This window comes from Rhizopus delemar, genomic scaffold (assembly GCF_000149305.1).
Source record: "Rhizopus delemar RA 99-880 supercont3.2 genomic scaffold, whole genome shotgun sequence".
Taxonomy (NCBI): domain Eukaryota; kingdom Fungi; phylum Mucoromycota; class Mucoromycetes; order Mucorales; family Rhizopodaceae; genus Rhizopus; species Rhizopus delemar.
The window spans coordinates 4,330,164-4,347,860 of NW_027137828.1; the positions used below are offsets into that span (position 1 = coordinate 4,330,164).

At 37.0% G+C, this 17,697-nt stretch overlaps 9 protein-coding genes across 9 annotated transcripts; 5 read left to right on the forward strand and 4 right to left on the reverse strand.

Moving 5' to 3' along the window:
* Positions 1 to 252: 252 nt before the first annotated feature.
* Positions 253 to 2,079, forward strand: RO3G_03925 (uncharacterized protein; the record flags this gene model as incomplete). The annotated part of the gene is made up of 7 exons (XM_067658515.1): positions 253 to 276; positions 328 to 501; positions 558 to 721; positions 839 to 962; positions 1,025 to 1,231; positions 1,280 to 1,470; positions 1,518 to 2,079. The coding sequence occupies 7 exons, from the start codon at positions 253 to 255 to the stop codon at positions 2,077 to 2,079; spliced, it is 1,446 nt and encodes a 481-aa protein (XP_067514616.1).
* A 426-nt stretch (positions 2,080 to 2,505) lies between these two features.
* RO3G_03926 (uncharacterized protein) lies at positions 2,506 to 3,648 on the reverse strand (the record flags this gene model as incomplete). Its single annotated transcript, XM_067658516.1, has 3 exons — positions 2,506 to 3,114; positions 3,191 to 3,255; positions 3,414 to 3,648. The coding sequence occupies 3 exons, from the start codon at positions 3,646 to 3,648 to the stop codon at positions 2,506 to 2,508; spliced, it is 909 nt and encodes a 302-aa protein (XP_067514617.1).
* A 486-nt stretch (positions 3,649 to 4,134) lies between these two features.
* Positions 4,135 to 4,505, forward strand: RO3G_03927 (uncharacterized protein; the record flags this gene model as incomplete). The annotated part of the gene is made up of 2 exons (XM_067658517.1): positions 4,135 to 4,203; positions 4,254 to 4,505. The coding sequence occupies 2 exons, from the start codon at positions 4,135 to 4,137 to the stop codon at positions 4,503 to 4,505; spliced, it is 321 nt and encodes a 106-aa protein (XP_067514618.1).
* A 1,479-nt stretch (positions 4,506 to 5,984) lies between these two features.
* RO3G_03928 (uncharacterized protein) lies at positions 5,985 to 6,480 on the forward strand (the record flags this gene model as incomplete). The annotated part of the gene is made up of 2 exons (XM_067658518.1): positions 5,985 to 6,201; positions 6,266 to 6,480. 2 exons carry the CDS (start codon positions 5,985 to 5,987, stop codon positions 6,478 to 6,480), a joined length of 432 nt encoding a protein of 143 aa, XP_067514619.1.
* A 672-nt stretch (positions 6,481 to 7,152) lies between these two features.
* On the forward strand, positions 7,153 to 8,641 carry RO3G_03929 (histone H4; the record flags this gene model as incomplete). The annotated part of the gene is made up of 7 exons (XM_067658519.1): positions 7,153 to 7,338; positions 7,376 to 7,816; positions 7,868 to 8,015; positions 8,073 to 8,166; positions 8,219 to 8,226; positions 8,402 to 8,502; positions 8,570 to 8,641. 7 exons carry the CDS (start codon positions 7,153 to 7,155, stop codon positions 8,639 to 8,641), a joined length of 1,050 nt encoding a protein of 349 aa, XP_067514620.1.
* Positions 8,642 to 9,082: 441 nt separating this feature from the next.
* On the forward strand, positions 9,083 to 9,493 carry RO3G_03930 (histone H3; the record flags this gene model as incomplete). Its single annotated transcript, XM_067658520.1, has 1 exon — positions 9,083 to 9,493. One exon carries the CDS (start codon positions 9,083 to 9,085, stop codon positions 9,491 to 9,493), a length of 411 nt encoding a protein of 136 aa, XP_067514621.1.
* A 1,571-nt stretch (positions 9,494 to 11,064) lies between these two features.
* Positions 11,065 to 11,364, reverse strand: RO3G_03931 (uncharacterized protein; the record flags this gene model as incomplete). The annotated part of the gene is made up of 1 exon (XM_067658521.1): positions 11,065 to 11,364. One exon carries the CDS (start codon positions 11,362 to 11,364, stop codon positions 11,065 to 11,067), a length of 300 nt encoding a protein of 99 aa, XP_067514622.1.
* A 2,577-nt stretch (positions 11,365 to 13,941) lies between these two features.
* On the reverse strand, positions 13,942 to 14,403 carry RO3G_03932 (uncharacterized protein; the record flags this gene model as incomplete). Its single annotated transcript, XM_067658522.1, has 1 exon — positions 13,942 to 14,403. The coding sequence occupies one exon, from the start codon at positions 14,401 to 14,403 to the stop codon at positions 13,942 to 13,944; it is 462 nt and encodes a 153-aa protein (XP_067514623.1).
* A 269-nt stretch (positions 14,404 to 14,672) lies between these two features.
* RO3G_03933 (uncharacterized protein) lies at positions 14,673 to 15,146 on the reverse strand (the record flags this gene model as incomplete). Its single annotated transcript, XM_067658523.1, has 2 exons — positions 14,673 to 15,025; positions 15,122 to 15,146. 2 exons carry the CDS (start codon positions 15,144 to 15,146, stop codon positions 14,673 to 14,675), a joined length of 378 nt encoding a protein of 125 aa, XP_067514624.1.
* Between the last annotated feature and the right edge of the window lie 2,551 nt (positions 15,147 to 17,697).

A 17,697-nucleotide genomic window follows, 5' to 3' on the forward strand; every position in this document is an offset into this window, starting at 1 on the left:
ATGCCTTTCTATCAAAACCCTTGTGGACACCACACCTCTTTTTAACCCATGTTGACTTGATCTTTCTTGTCAAATGATTCTAAAACAATCTCACTCTGTCTAAACCACATCGGCTTAAATATTTTGTGGAGAAAACATCAACGAGTGGGGGGTGCGTAACATTGATCCAAGTTGTACGTCATTTTTTTTTAAAAAAAAAAATCATGTTGTAGTCTGTTTTATCCTTTTTCTTCTTTTTAATAAACATAAAAAATGATGAAGGGACTTAAGGGTGTCGTAAGTACAAACAAGTACACTCTTTTCTTTTATTCATTTCAATACAATTAGCTTTCGAGAACAAGATCACAAAAAGAAAATAAATCTTCAAATAAGCAACATGCCACGAATTCAAAATCATCCAAGTCACAACCTGTCATACAGACGAATGACAATAGGACCCATCTACCAACTGGCTCGACTGATTCTACAAAAGCAGTGACCGAACCTACTGCTAGCAACAATGTATGAACAACATTGAAAGCTTTATATCTCTACTTGACTAAATTATATTCTAAAAGCTTATTTCTCGTTTTGGACGTTCAGCAGATATAACCAAACAAATATTAAGTGATACACCCAAAGACACCATTCCTCCCACAGGCCCTCGTCGACAACGTTCTTCGATCATACAACCTATTCGTGTCAAGAGTGACTTGGAAAAATGTCCAAACTTTCATGGTTCGTATTCTCGATAAAGTCAAAATATGTTTAACAAAGACAGTGTAGAAGTATCGCCATCAAAACGACAAGATTTATTTAAAAGAAAACTTGTTCAGTGCCAAATATTATTTGATTTTAGTGATCCCTCTTCAGACTTGAAAAATAAAGACATCAAAAGACAAGAATTACAAGACATATTGGAATATATAGCAGCCGCTAGAGGAGCAGTGACGGATGCCATCTATCCTGACATGATTCAAATGGTAAAAAAAGAAAGAAAGATTGGACTTCAACTTGGTTTTGAGTGATAACCTGTTCTCTTTAGTTTAGTACCAATACATTTCGTACGATATCACCACCAGTGACAACAGTGAATCATGAAGAGTATGAAGTGGAAGAAGATGAGCCTGCACTTGAAACATCCTGGCCTCATCTTCAACTCGTGTATGAAGTCTTTCTTCGATTTATTGAATCACAAGAGTTTAATCCACAAGTAGCTAGAAAATACATTGATCAAACGTTTGTTATTCAAGTAAGTGAAAAAAAGAAAGGTAAACATACAGTGACTCATTTTTATTAGTTGCTCGAGTTATTTGATAGTGAAGACCCACGAGAAAGAGACTTTTTAAAGACGATACTTCATAGAATCTATGGCAAATTTTTGAATTTGAGAGCTTTTATTCGTCGAGCCATCAACAATTTATTTTTTCAATTTATATATGAAACAGACCGATTTAATGGTATTGCTGAACTATTAGAGATATTGGGAAGGTAATGAGAGTGGTTTGAAATGATAGAGATTAAGTCAAGCATATTAGTATCATCAATGGATTTGCTTTACCTCTAAAAAAGGAACACAAGGTCTTTCTTTTCAAAGTACTCTTACCTTTACACAAGCCTGCTTCACTACCCGTCTACAGCCCTCAGTTAACCTATTGTGTTGTACAGTTTATTGAAAAAGACCCAGACCTTGTGGCAGATGTCATACACAGCTTGATGCGTTATTGGCCTAAAGTGAATAGCATGAAGGAGGTGATCTTTTTGACAGAAATGGAAGAAATCTTGGATGTGGTTGAAACAGCCGATTTCGAATCCTTCATGATCCCCTTCTTTCAAAAGCTAGCTGCCTGTGTCTCTAGCCCTCATTTTCAAGTTGCAGAGCGGGCTCTGTACTTTTATAAATATGAAGATGTTGTCTATGTTCTTAGCGATCATATAGAAACGCTCATGCCAATCATCTTTCCATCACTGTACAAACATTCAAAGGAACATTGGAACCGGACGATCCACGGACTCGCCTATAACGCTCTACAGTTATTAATGAGTATCAATCCAGCACTGTTTGATGAATATGCAGAAAAATACAAGGATGAAGAGTAAGTGTTGTCTCGAACAAGAAACATCTGCCTCCATACTCACCCTGATCTCTAGACAACTCAAAAAGAAATCCATTGATCATCACACTTTAATATGGAAACAACTAGAACAGAAAACAAAGGCAAGATCACTTCCTAAAAAAGAGTAATCATTTACACCTCAAAGGATTTTTATTTGCACCCATCTATTTTTCAACAGAAATCTATAGAAAGAGAGAGAGAGAAAAAGGATATTGAATAAAATAACAGCACGAACCATTTTGTAAATAAGGACTATTCAACCATTCAAGCCTTTCAGCCATATTCATAAAAAGTTAATCTAAATAGTAGCCGTTGGTTGCATACTGTTTAGTAACCCAAAAAAAAATAGTGTGTGTGGAAAAGGAAGAAAATTATATTACAATTTTAATAATAAAACCATCTAAAAAGCTTATTCTTCTTTAGAAACAGCATCTATCTTTCTTAACTTGACAAGGAAGGCTGTGTGCCCCTTGACATCAAAATTAATCGGTCTACAAATCCACGCTTTGGCATTAGCCGGCGTCAACTGTTTTTCATCTTCTTTGAGTCTACTTCTGATCTGTGTCGATCTCACTTCCCATTCCTTCCAATCCACCTCCAAGCAGTCCTCCATCATCAACGGCAAATCTTCAATAAATTGTCCCAAGGCAAGTACCTGTGTCATGTTGGGCAGATAACATACAATAAAGCGATCATTGCGAAGAAAGGGCAACAATTTCGGGATTTGTTCACTTGGCTCGGGCATGTCTAAAGCGATCCCATCATACTCTGAAGGGTTTAATGCCATCAGCGCGTCACCGACGGAGCCTACGTGAAAGTTGACTGTGGACGTATAGCGGCCACGAGAGAATCTTTGGACATGTCTTTGTGCCGTTCGAGCATGTTCGCTTTTGAGATCAAACGTATCCACCTTTCCATCACGGCCTGCGACTGCTCTAGCCAGATGCAACGTCAGTGATCCGTTACCGGTGCCGGCCTCTAACACTCTATGACCAGGTTCAAGGTCCAACAGTTGTACCTAAAAAGTTTGGATCGTATCAGTTCAAACCATCTCTCTACTCTCTCTCTCTCTCTCTCTTTTTTTTTTTCTTCACCAACAATACTGCATGCATCTTTTGGATAGATCGGGGTACACTGTCGAGGTACGTTGACGACATATCTAAAAACAACTATTAAAAAAGGGGATCATGGCCTCTTTTTTTTTGGAGTACATACTCGTCCAACGTTGGAAAATGAGCCATATAGACAGCATTATCTAAAAAAAGGACAACATCCCAAGTCAGTTCGCTGTTGACGCTATGCAACGTAATCTGTTACGAATACCATTATGGAGCTTGATTAACGACCTTGGCTTTTTTCCAATAATACAATCATGACTGATCACACCTTCCTTTGTGCCTCTTTGACCACCCGGACAAAGAGGTCCAGCAAAGATCTTTTTGTTTGATCTCACTTGACGCAGCATACAAAAGTCTCCTTCTTGAAAAGTTGTAAAGTATCGCATGGTTTGAAAGGCTTGAAGCCATGTCTTTTTACGATGAACGGCCCACATTCTAATTTCGAAACAAAAAGAGAGAGAAATCGATCAAATTTAAAGTGGCTTTGTTGGCCAAGTGTGTGCAAGAATGAAAAAAAAAAAAAAAAAAAAAAAAAAAAGGAGGGGACTGGAAACATGGTAGGTTGATATCTTCCCCCCCCCCTTTTTTTTTTCTTTTTCAGTCATGAATTATTTAAATGAGCCCATTGATTCCAGTGATGATGTCGTTAGAGGAACAAACGATGATGCAACCATAAGCAGACAGTAATTGATACACTTGGCATGTTCTGTCCCTACTAACGAAAACAGGTCAGCAGCGGCTCTTCAATATTTGCAGGATCCTTTTGTTCTATATTTTGTAAAGAGACCCATCAGGCGTTCACCCATCATAAATAGAGGTAACAGTCTACATCCAACTCACAGTCTTTCTCTAAGTTTCAGTGAAAAGGTACCTTTATTCGTAATTATGCACTCGATTCCATCTTGCGTCAATTTTTAAGTATGCCTGGACCAAAAAAACAAATTGTCTCACTAGGAGCTGGTTATGATACCCGATACTTTACTCTAAAAGTAAGTCTCGGTCCTATCCGCATCATCTCACTCAGTTTGAATGCATGTAGGCAGGCATCTTGGGCGACACACTAGCAGACAGTTTATCTTGCTATTTTGAAATCGACTTTGACGAAGTAACTACCAAAAAGGCAATGATCATCAAAAGACAAGCAGAGTTATCCAAACATCTTTTGGACGTAAAGATGGAACGAGGTGGTATGGATCTAAAGAGTCAAGATTATTGTCTGTTGGGTGGTGACTTACGACACTGGCCTGAAGTATCCAATCGATTGATCCGTGCAGGCTTTGATTCCAAGTAGACTTCTTTTTCAAAACAAAACAAAAAAAAACAAAAGCTTATGCGTCTCTTTAGTGCACCTACCTTGTTTCTTTCTGAATGTGTCTTTATCTATCTAAGCTCGCAAGATTCAGATACGATCTTACAGTGGATTACAGACCATACAGCCAACACCATGTTTGCACTCTATGAACAGATTCGACCTGATGACCCGTTTGGAAAGATGATGCTCAAGAATTTAAAAGGTCGAAATATAGATCTGAAAGGAATCCATGCTTTCCCCGATCTAGAACATCAACGGGCGAGGTTCAAAGGATGGCAACATGCGGAAGCAGTGGATATCAATACGGTCCATGACAAATGTTTGAGTAGAGAAGAACTGGCTAGGATTACAAAGCTGGAAATGTTGGATGAGTTGGAAGAGTGGCATATGCTTTCGGCACATTACTGTATTGCTTGGGCCTATAAAACAAAAGATTTTGAACAGCAGTTTTCTAAAGTGATGTTGAAACAATAAATAAATGGTTACCAAAAAAAAATAACCTTTTAGAAACTTTGATCACTTCTTTGTAAAAAAAAAAAATATAACGCCATTTCTTTGACGCAACTATTATTTTTAGAATACGCTGAGGTTGATACAATAGGCTATAGAATTAAGAATGCATCTGCTGAATAGGGCTTTTATTCTGAAAACTGTATGAAAAGATCAGCTAGGAAAAACACTGTCTAGTCATGTATTTTGATTGGATGGTACCTTCTATCCATTCCCTAAAGCATGCAAAATAACCTCAGTCTCATACTATTTTATGTAATCCAACCCTTTGCTCATAATATATTTTTCTACATAAATTATGCTATTCTAATAGTCTCTATCAAGAGAATAAAATGGTCCCCTTTTTTTTATTTGATGGGTTGTGATAAGGCTCAGGTGTTGAAATTTCCTAGATGGCTCATAGACAGCAACCCTTTAAGAGTTGAAATTGAAATTTGCTTATGAGAGTCATAGGAACCTTTGGCCTTTATATAAAACGATTGTGATATTGTTAGTAGAGAAAAGGGAGCTATATGTCAAGTCGACACCCAATTGTGCAAGTGAAACCCCTCTGAGAGATGAAGGTATATTCTGACGCGTAAAAATCAATAATTATTAATTTAGCAAATGATAAATATAAAAATAACGTGTGTTTCTAACCCTAATTGGTCAGACAATTATTGCGCAACAAAATCTTGGTCTTTTACATAAAACGATGTGAATAAAAGGATGGTTTGCTTTAATTCCTATCGTTGTTGATCACATTGCATGTAAACATTTGGAGTTCTTCAATACACAAACAATGGCCAAAGAAGAAAATTGCATGATAATGTTTTAAGCATGTTACACATACAGCAATACAATACAGATGATTTGAGCCAATCAAAACACACAATATGAAATTGAATAATAAACAAATAAAGAGGGAAATTTCTCTTTTTCTTTTTTGTTTGTATAAGAAAAGCTTAAATGTCGAATTACCAAACAAGGATTAGTGAATTACTAGAACAATGTCAAAATGAATGGGTCAAGTTAGAATCAATTTCAGCAACAAGTCAAACCAGTAGAGAGCTAAAGGAAGTTATTAAACAACTCGTTCAACTTTTAGACAACTTGGATGAATCACAAATACAGCAAGCGGAAATGCTCATGGTGGACGCAAGGAAAAAGCTAAGTGCGTCAAAAGGTAGTTTAGGCATGGTAGTGGGCTATTCTTATTAACGAGAAAAAGGGTTTAGTGATAACCATAGTCAAACCAACCGCGAGTCAATCTTCACCTTTAATATCAGTTAAACCTCTATCATCGTCACCAAAAAAGATTACAGGGAATGAGATGATAATAGAAGAAGAGGAAGAGGAAGAGGTGGAAAACGACAAGAAAGAGATAAAAGGAAATACAGAACAGAATATGAGTCGACCATTTGGAAGAAGATCTGTTATAGTAAAGATAATAAACGATGCATAAATTTGAACTTGTTTCATAATATTCCGTTTAGGTAGAAGCAAATAACACAATCGAAACCAACAGCAATAGTAGCAACAACAATAAAAAAAGCCTATTCCCATTATTAAAAGGACTTCGACCGTCTCAATCAATGCCGGTTAAAAAAAGAAGTGAAGAAGTAGCACATATCAACTTTTATAAAAACGACGAAAATTTTGTATTTGCAACTGATGCGACCGTTGATCACCCGTTACGCATTGGCGTAGGCTATGGAAGTTATATATGTTATAGCTGTACTATATTCAGTGACAAGGTACCGTAGCTAGACTTCGATGGGCCTATGTGCGTCTCATAACTCTGTTTGGTAGGGAACACCGATCACTGTCCGTAAAAGATATTCAGATTTTGTAGAACTCCGAGAAGAGTTAATCAAGAATTATAATTATTTAAGAAAAAGTATACCAAAATTGCCACCTAAAAAGGTGGTTGGAAAATTTACACCTGCCTTTGTTGAACAACGTCGTCGAGAATTAGAATACTTTTTTAAATATATCGTATTACATCCTAGTTTAGGTGCAAGTCCAATCGTTAGACGCTGGATCACTCCTTAATTTTGATTGGTTGGAATATTTGAGAAATAACAAGTATAAAAAATCTTTTTTTTTTTTTTTCTGTATTTTATTATAAATAAAAATGAGTTCAATGGATCTTGACCGTTCACTGGATGACCTCATAAAGCAAAAAAAGAATAAACCTAAAAGAAACTTGCCTGAAAGAAAACAAAAACAAAACAAGAACAACTTGAACATTCACACAAAAGCAAAAATCAAAAAAACAACTATATTGAATACCGGTAAAAGTAATATAATCTCTCGTTTGGTAAGTGAAACAATTTATTTTACTTATTTCATTCTAGACTAACTTGCCTAAAAAGTCCATTAATAGCAATACATCAACATCATTATTCTCAAAGTCCTTTACCACAGCACACTCCAACAAAGCTGACCCTTCTCAAATCATCATCACAAAGGCTATTCCATCTCAATCACTTAAAAACAGATTAGGATCTCAAAAAGAAACAACAATCAGCAGAGGCAAAATCTCAAATGGCTTGAGTAGTCGATTGGGTCCAAGACACAATACTACTACAACACCTACAGTGATCACAGCAACAAAAAGTACACGTACTGCTGCTGCTTTTGATAGACCAGTGGCAGAAAAAGGATCGAGCCTCTCTATTCGCGGAAGATCGCATGCGGCGTCATCCCCTTCTGGTTTGTCCATCAAGGGTGAATCTGGACCTACGACAGTGTTGATTGCAGGATTGCATCGTGGAACAAACTCGGAAGATGTTAGGGTAAATAGGAGGATGACGATGGTTCGGATGTAAAATTAATGGTTGTGATAGTTGGTTTGTGAGGATTTTGGTAATGTTTTGAAATGTGAAGTATTAAGAGATCGTATGGGCAACTCGTTTGGAGAGGCTGAAGTAGAATTTAGTTCAAAAAGTGCAGCATTGGATTGTATCGCTAAACTTGATAATGTGAAGGCAGATGGTAAAAGCATCATAATATCCTTCATATGTGTATGAATAGGCATATAACATTATTTAGGTCAATATCTGCGTGTTATATTGAGAGAGAATAAACCACCACGTAGTTATTCTGCAACTCAAATTAGCTCCATCATTTCAACTCCATCCACAACGTAAGTCCTGTTTTTTTTAAAAAAAAAACTGCATTTTTACTGTTTGTAATAGATCCTCTGGTAAGATGTATTCGGATCAACCATCAAGATACAGTGCAACCCGTCGTTAAAGAGAAGCTAATGAGTATACTACATTTTTGACATTGAATCAGAATAATAAAAATAGAGAATAGCCATGGCAACTCGTGAATGAAAAAATTATATTCAGTCATTATAATGATTTTTATTTCAAAAGTAAGCAGCTTATCCACCGAAACCATAGAGGGTACGGCCTTGTCTCTTGAGAGCGTAAACAACATCCAAAGAGGTAACAGTCTTTCTCTTGGCATGTTCAGTGTAAGTAACAGCATCACGAATGACGTTTTCAAGGAAAACCTTCAAGACATTACGGGTTTCTTCATAGATGAGACCAGAGATACGCTTGACACCACCACGACGAGCGAGACGACGAATAGCAGGCTTAGTGATACCTTGAATGTTATCACGAAGAATCTTTCTGTGACGCTTAGCACCACCCTTTCCGAGACCTTTACCACCTTTTCCACGACCAGTCACTACAAAAATAATGAATATTTATTGTTGAAATCAATTCATTATATACACTTACTTTTTTATTAATGGATATAAAGAAAAAGAAAAAAGAAAAAGAAAAAGGAAAATGATTTTTTTTTAAATATTTTTTGGGAAAAAATTATTTTTCTTTTTGGTTTGATGACGACGACCAAAAAAGCTATTTTTTTTTAAAAAAAAAATTAGACGCGTTTTTTTCACAACGCGTTCACTCCCCCGTTCTACATTTTTCAGGTATGGGAAGAATTGTAAAAGTAAAGGTGACGTTTTTCCAAAAAAAAATAAAAAGAAATTTTTTTTTACTCCTTTATTTTTTTTCTTCTTCTTTTTATTCTATTTTTTAAACATGGCTCGTACTAAGCAAACAGCTCGTAAGTCTACTGGTGGTAAGGCCCCTCGTAAGCAATTGGCTACCAAGGCCGCTCGTAAATCTGCCCCCTCTACTGGTGGTGTCAAGAAGCCTCACCGTTACAGACCCGGTACTGTCGCTCTTCGTGAAATCCGTCGTTACCAAAAGTCTACTGAACTCTTGATCCGTAAGCTTCCTTTCCAACGTCTCGTTCGTGAAATTGCCCAAGACTTCAAGACCGACTTGCGTTTCCAATCCTCTGCTATTGGTGCTCTCCAAGAAGCTTCTGAAGCTTACTTGGTTTCCCTCTTTGAAGACACCAACTTGGCTGCTATCCACGCCAAGCGTGTCACTATTCAACCCAAGGATATTCAATTGGCTCGTCGTCTTCGTGGTGAACGTTCTTAAATAATACCCACATTCAGTACATCACAGCACCGTATAATGGACTAAGATAACACTCTACAGTGGTTCCACTGCCAATTTGAGGATTTTTTTTTTTTTTTTGTAAATAAATAGTTCATTTTATTTATAAAATATAATAGGAGTCACACGGCTGAGAGCGGTGCGAACCAAAAGAAACAATATATAAACGATTGAATATGCTAGTCAAGATGATTCTGCCCCTTTTAATAATGGTAAACTGCGACATAGCACTATTGGCCAGTTTGTCATTGAATGAAAGTCCGTTAATAGTAAATTTCCAATAGGCACGCCAGATAAGGGAGAACACATAGCAGCTGAGGATCTAGAGATCAGTATTGTCAACAAAAGGAAGCCGCTGAAAAGACCAGAGGATTGAGTATATATCGTCTTGAGTGAAAGTGAGGCATGGACTAAAACAATTGGAAACATATATCCATACTCTCCATTTCTTAGGACAGCGCACACAAAGAGCTGTTGTAAGTCTTCAATATTGGCAGAACAGAATTGACACTGAAGATGTCAGACTGTTGTCAAAGCTTGAGAGAAGTGATTGACTATAGAGTTTATGGTGGAATAGGTGATACCACAAAGACCGGCTTTTCAGGCGAAACAGGCATTTTCCAAAAAATTGACCAATTGAATATTAGTATTTGTGACATTACCGATGATGGTAGAGATCACTGTATTAGAGACAACCGAAATGGTTTAGGCTTGTAGTGAATCCATTGGGGCTGCGAATAGAAGGCATCAGTGAATGCTGTATCAGCTATTTCACCACATGGCTGATTTTGATTCAATATATGAGGCCAGATAAGCTGATTTAGCTTGATGATCGATTATGAATATCTCGACTTAACTTGGAAACCAGACGAGGAGGAGGAAGGCTGATCAGATGACAATAAAGGTCGTATACATCCAAAATGATGATCATACGTAAAAAATTGAGGCATCTTGAGTTTTTTGTGTCGTGATCGAGGGATCCAATAATCAGGAGGAATCACAACGAATATAGCAGACATAAGCAAGTAAAGAAGTGTGGCAGGGGTGCACTTTACCTGCTGTGTATCTGCATACCCAAAATAACCAACAGTCTCGTATAAATTTTGCATAAAGTTATTAGCGTGAGAAGCAGGGTGGGATCACAAAAGAGGGAAAGAGAGCCAGTCTTATCCCTGTGTTTCCTGAACGGAATCGATGTATGTGGTCTAACAAGATAGGTTGACTACAAGGCTGAAGGAGGCTGTCTTCTAAGAGTTGACGAAGCCAGCGTATCTGTAGGTTGTGTCGTTGAGCCTGTGGATTTATAGACCTAATCCACCCAAATTTGGATCGAAACATAACTGCATGTATTTGATCTTAGATTTGCAATTATGCCAGACAAACTGATAGATCACGGATTTGAGTTGTCGAAAGAAGGTGTTCGGTAGATTAACCATCCGCAAAACATACCACAATTTAGAAAGTATTAATGTATTCACTATGGTAACGCGTCCTTTGATAGAAAGTCTACGTTGAGAGTAGATAGTACATTGGGATTTCACTGTCTGTAGCAACTATTCTAGATAACGACGTTGATGAAAAGACTGAATCAGGGGAAAGCCAAGGTATCGAAGTGGACTAGGTGCTGAATGATCATGCCATTTGGAAATACCTTGTGCTGCTAGAAAAGCAATCCACTCTGGGTAGGAGCGTCCATCCAAAGAAAATGCTTCAGTCTTGTGAACATTAATCTTAGCATTGGATACAGACCCATAGCAGTCTAAATGGTGACGTAGGTGACAGTAATCGTCCGTAGAATGCAACAGGTCACACACATCATCCGCATAGGCAAGTACCTTTAAGGAAGGAAGCATAGTATTGAATGTTGTGGTGGTCGAGTTGCTCACCGATTGGAATTGAAAACCTTGAAATAAAGAATCTTGAAGGATATGTCGAAGAAACGGTTCCAGCGCAATGTTGAAAAGAAGAGGCGATCCATTATCGCCTTGTCGAAGACCTCGACGCTGATCAACTTTGTTGGTAAAATATCCGTTAATATTGATCCTCACCGCATTTCCAAAGAAAAAGATTCCCAAGGGAATGAACCAAAGAATACGGAAAATCAAAGGCCAACATTGTTTGACGCAAGCACAAAGGGTGGACACGGTTATATGTCCTTTCTTGATCTAATAAGATATCAACCTCATGTCGTTATTAAACATGAGCTTATTCCGTGAATATATTGAGTATCATGTCTTTTTCGGTTATAAAGTGATCACCAAGGAAATCAGTTTGATAACGATTAATAATTGTGTACATAATGTATCTCATCCGTTGGTTAATAATGCGCTTGTAGCCTTTTGAATCACAGTTGATCAAGGATTTTGGCCGTGAGTTTTTTTTAGAGTACAGAGACATTCTTTCTTTGGCAGTAATCGTACATATAAATCTTGCCATAATGATGGAAAGGAACCAGCAGTTAAAGCCGCGTTGTAGATCTTGATAATAAGATCCTTTAACAGTGAGAACTGATAAATGAGATACATAAAGACATAACCTAAACCATCCGAACCAGGACTACTTTGCCTCCTAATGACTTTCTTTGACTGTTCAATTATCTCCTCAATCGTAATTGGTGAGATAAGATAGCGACGATCATCTTCATTTAATTGTGGTATATCTGCTATATCTTGCAGATAGCAATCAACGTTATGCTCATCCATAGGATCAACTGAATAAAGTTCTTGATAGAATGCTTGACTAACCTCCATGAGTTGTGTACGAGAGGAAACAGTCAATCCAGATGTAGTTGTTGTATCCACACAACTAATAAAGTGAATATTCATGGATAAACTTAGATACTACGGAATTATAGTCTAACCAGATCTCTATTTGATAAATGTGATATTTCTGTAATAGCCAAATTTGCCCTGTTGTCCCTACCGGCTTTCTGAATACTATATCGGAACCTGATTATAACAACGGCAGTTCAATCCAACCCTATTTGATAATTATCGTTAGATCAATAATTATCTACTTCATTGTCCCTTGATTCGTCAAGAAGACAGCGGCTATTGATTATCCACTATCCTTCCTTTATCTTCCATATCATTCTTTTAACCGATCAATTGAAATAGTGGTAAAGACCCAGACATTCAAAAAGTATAAATACCCTCAAACGATTTTTATTAATAAAGCAATATATAATCTTTAGTTTCACAACTATTGTCTTTTTTTAGTTTTTGTCTTTTATTTCATATTTGGAAAAACAGTAGGGCCTTGCAAAAAAATTATGCTCTGTTCTACAGTTCGTACCTGGTGCATCCGCTTGAGATAACCGGCCGATTTCTCTCCATGTTCTCTCCAATGTATTCCCGCCTTTAATGCTGCAATGTCTACCAACTCTTGTTGAAGAGATTCAATTTGTTGGTCTATAGCAGGAAGACACTGTAGCCGGATGGCTAGGGGTGGTTAGCTTCGTAGGAAAACATTGCGCTTGCGTTGTAATGCACTGATTACTTTTTACATAAGTTAGTATAATCAATTGCATAACGTTGAGTAAATCGCTGTATCTCAGATTTGATGTAGTCCCATTGTTCTTATGCTGTCATCTGATTAGGCAAAGAAGATACGGTATCCGTGAGTCGTTGTTTTAGTTGTATGCGGTACTCTTTCTGTTGAGCCAAAATGGGGTTGGCACGCCAGAGACCAAAACTAGTGGGAGTTTGGCCTAGGTTAATCGAAAGAGAGAGTAATTGATGATCAGTCCATGAAGGGTGTAGTCGATGTATATCTATAGCTCTAAGCATTGGGCGCATCTGATTACTAATGAAAATATAATCGATTGTAGAGTAGATCTCATCATTGCGACGGAAAGTTGGGATATTACTATTGTCTCCACTATGCATCACGTTATAGAAGGATCCTTCTAGATATGGTACTCATTTTAGAGATGTTTGAGTTGACAAGTTAAGTCGATAATAAGAATAATTGAAGTCGCCAAGGATAATGATCCGATATGGGTTAATATCAGATACAGAAGTGAGAGCATCTAACACAGGATCGAAAAATTCTCTTCTGTCCTTGCCTGTAACTGGAGCGTAAGCCACTAGTTCATGGAAAGAAACATAAAAGTTCTGTGGATGACTGATCTTGGGAAGTATAATGCGTGAGTTTGACGGAATCAGGGTTGTCTGACAGTTGATAGTTGGAAGAAAAGGAGAGCAAGCCGCTATGGCGAGACCATAGGGACTGAGATTCTTGAAGTTGTACATTGATGAGGTTTACATGGTCTGTGTTAGTGTGTGTTTCTTGAAAGGCCATTATATTGAAGTTTAAAGAGCGTAAGTAACGTATGAAATTGGATTGCTTTTGGGTACCATGAGTCTTCACCAAACTGTTACAGTTCAATGAAGAAATGTTGAATAATAGTTCTTTCGATCTATTATTCATTATTGCTTAGACTGAGTTAGAGCACCATCAATATTGAATACTGTGGTCTCATACTGCTGATCACTGGGGACGCATGCTTGTATTGGTGATCCCAGATTATCTAAAGAGTCATGACGAAAGTTATATCCTGCTGGGGCGCCATTATGGTGGCTATCCATAGCAGCCTGATGTTGAGGCTGAGGAATGTTTTTGGTGGCTTGATTCACAATAACTATGTCTGTAGCAACATGTGGATTGTCGGTATTTCTAGCATTAATTTCCATTGGAACATCATCTTGTGATTCAGTGGTTGTTGTGAAGAGAGCTTCCAAGACCTCTTGAGCGGATACCAAGATGGAGTCCTCCTCAGTTGTTAGCAAAGTAGAGGAATGAACCCTTGGGCCATTACCAGATTCGTTCCGAATAGAACGTTTACATTTCATAATATTCGAAATGAGAGGCTGGGAGGAGGTGCTAGGCATATTTATGCCACTAGAAGCTTGGCTCTACTGAACCTCACCGCCGATCTACTCTGTCCTGTGGAGCAGTAGGAGTTTTTCTGGTCTTTTTAAATGGCTTATTCTTGCTTTTTGCGCATTCATCAGCAATATGGCCACTAGCGCGACAGTTCCCAACAAACACGGGATGAACGTTTCTTTGGACAATCAAAGACGATATGTTCTTCAGCATGACAGTAGCGACAGTAGGTGGGCATTTCACTCCACACAGCATAAAAGCTTTCATCTTCTAGCTAGTACCAAGGAAGATGGTGAGAAAGGGGAGAGAATCTATTATCATTTTTTGGGACGCTCAGTATAGCATAGCCCGTACGCATATAGGTACCAGTGTGGGATTCTCGTAGGATCCCCAAATCAAGAATGGAGTCATAAGGTTCCAAACTCATTTTTAATTGTTGCTTAAGAATGTCCTCTTTAAGAAAAGGAAGGTTCGATGGTCGAAGTCGAACTAAAGGGACAGCTGGATCTAAGGCTCGACAAGGTAAAAGTCTAACTGCATCATTTTCAAAAGTAATACCGTCTTTAATAATGTGGTCAATGGCAGGATCTAAGGGATCAAAGTTGATTTCAGCAATCTTTCGACTGCCTTCTTTGGTGATTCATGATGGAAATTGTTTCGCAATTAAGACCATAAGCTGCACGGGCGATTCAGATTTATCGGTCATGTCCAGAAGGACACTACCTGGAGAACGTCCTGCTCTCCACATTTTAGAATGAATAACTTTGTCTTGTTGACTGTTGTGAATGTCGTATTCGAAAGTAACATTCACAAGTAATATTCACTTCCTGGTAGGAGGCTCTGGTGCCTGTAGTCGCTGCGTGACTGCATTGACCGACTGGTGAGATATTTTGTGGGAAAGAACCATGCGGTGTAATAATTTTTTCTCTCTTGCTTGGGTGTATTGAGTTAAGGTTTAAATAAATAGATTTGAGTGTAATTGATATAAGAGTTGTTTTTATATGAGTCAGATTTGGCTTGATTTGCTTATTATAATGACCACCAGATCTTATAAAGTAGAACAGACTGTTTTGATTAAAGTAGAATGAAAAGATAAAAAAAAAAGGGGGGGTTTTACAATGAAGTATAATAGCTTCAAGGGACTTCTTGTTCTTGATGTTAAATAAAATAAGAGATAATTTGCCTCTTTAAAAGAATATTTATTTGATAAAAAGAAAAAGTAAAAATAAAGTTAAAAGTGAAGTAGGTAAGAAGTGAAGTAAATATTTTTTTGAGATTATTATTTGGGATTATTTATATGTTTTTGGATTTTATGATTTTATCCTGTTTTTGGTATTTTGGGTGGTTGTTATAGCATAAGAGGCGGTTGCTGTATAGTATAAGGTGGTCGTTGCAAACTATAAAGCATTCGTTACTAACTGCAACGATTTAAATTCCGCTACTTCATTCTTGCATGTTACAGCGGATTCATTTTTTTTTCTTTTTTTTTTTTCTTTTTTTTTTTTCTTTCTTTCTTTCTTTCTTTTTTTTCTTTTTTATCTCATTTTAATCAATTGCAAGATGGCTAAGTTGACCTGACTTTTAGGTAAGATTTTCTTACTTAGTAAAACGAGGGTTGAAGGGCACATATTAGGTACATTACCTATATGGCTAGGTGTGAAGGGATGATCACGTACTCCTTGGTAGTAGCGCCTAGCGGTTCTTCGCCAAAAGTTTTGACAAATGCGCACATGTCCTCAGTAGGTGAACAAACGGATATAATTTACAGTGCCTTTATTAAGCCGCAGTAGCCGAAGATTGGATATTTATATATATGTCCTCAGTAGGTTAACAAGCAAATAGAGGTCTCTGTTCCTTTATTGATGTCGTAGTAACTGAAGATTGGATGTGGTTATGTTGCGAAAGGCGATGTTCCATCGTGCTTATTAACAACATAACAGCCATTAACTCTGACAACATACGGTTTACTAATTTTTACATTTTATAGTGCTTTAAAGATCTCTCTTTTGTTCTGCTATTAAGTCAAATTTCCCACCAAAGTCGTCACTGTTTATGAATATCAAATAAAGCTGGTTTATAATTAAACATATACAGTCAAACCTATGGAATTTGGCGTTTAAGAAAAAATAAATGTTGGAATCTCAAAAATGATTGGCTAAAGCAGAAAATGATTGACTTTTCTTTGATCACCTCACTCATTCCTCTCTTTCACATTTTTTACTCTTGCTCCCAAAAGAGGGGTTTTTTTTCTAAGCATGAACATTCTAAAGGATTGATCTGGTCCGGACGGATGTTTGTTATATAATTTTTGCGCTTAATTGGACCTTAAATAAAAGATTATGTTTAAAGAAAATGATTTACTGAAATAAAAAGAATGATAGCCGTTTCAGTAAGGAATAATTGTCGACTATGACTAACTATAATCGACGAGTTTGAATTTACTCCTTCTCTTTCTAATACGCAATGGATACTTTTTTTATGAAGATAGACTATTTAAGGAGACGATACGGATGAATATAAAATCCTCTAGTTCCGTGATTGGATATTATGGCTAATAATAATATCTCAGTCAGGATACATGCTTACATGACTAATGATGATTCGGTAAGTAATTGTCATTCCTTATTCAACATGCTCATATCATCAATAAACTATTTTACAACCGTGTCATATTATTTGACTGTGTGAAGTTAATATGAATAAAGCTGAATATAAAAATCTAATCAAAGTCTTTTATTGATCTGTGTTGGGAATAATGTTATAAATGGTTCCAAGTTATGTCATCATACTATTCAGGATCATATCCGATTCCTTTTATTAAAATAAAGTGACTATAATCTTATGTATCCTTAACAAGAATTGAAAGTAGAGGCTACAAAGTTATGTACCTACCTCCTTACTCGCCCAAATTTAAATCCAATTAAACAATTTTGGGCTACCGTTAAAGGAAAGATGAAGCGCGATCAATTGATGACTGAAGAAAATTTGTCCAGTAGAATTGTCGATGCTTGTAATGATGTACTTATCAGCAATCTTCATGGCTTCTGCAGTCACTCCAAGTGTCAAATAATCAACTGCTTTACCAAGGCTCTTTTTAAACCATATACATCTTTTTAAAATAAACTTTCATTTCTTTATGCCAAATACTTTATGACAAAATTTCCGCCAATTATAGTTAGTCATAATTGATAATTATTCCTTACTGAAACGACTATCATTCTTTTATTTCAGTCAATCATTTTTCTGCTTCAGCCAATCATTTTTGAGATTCCAATATTCATAGGTTTGACTGTACCATT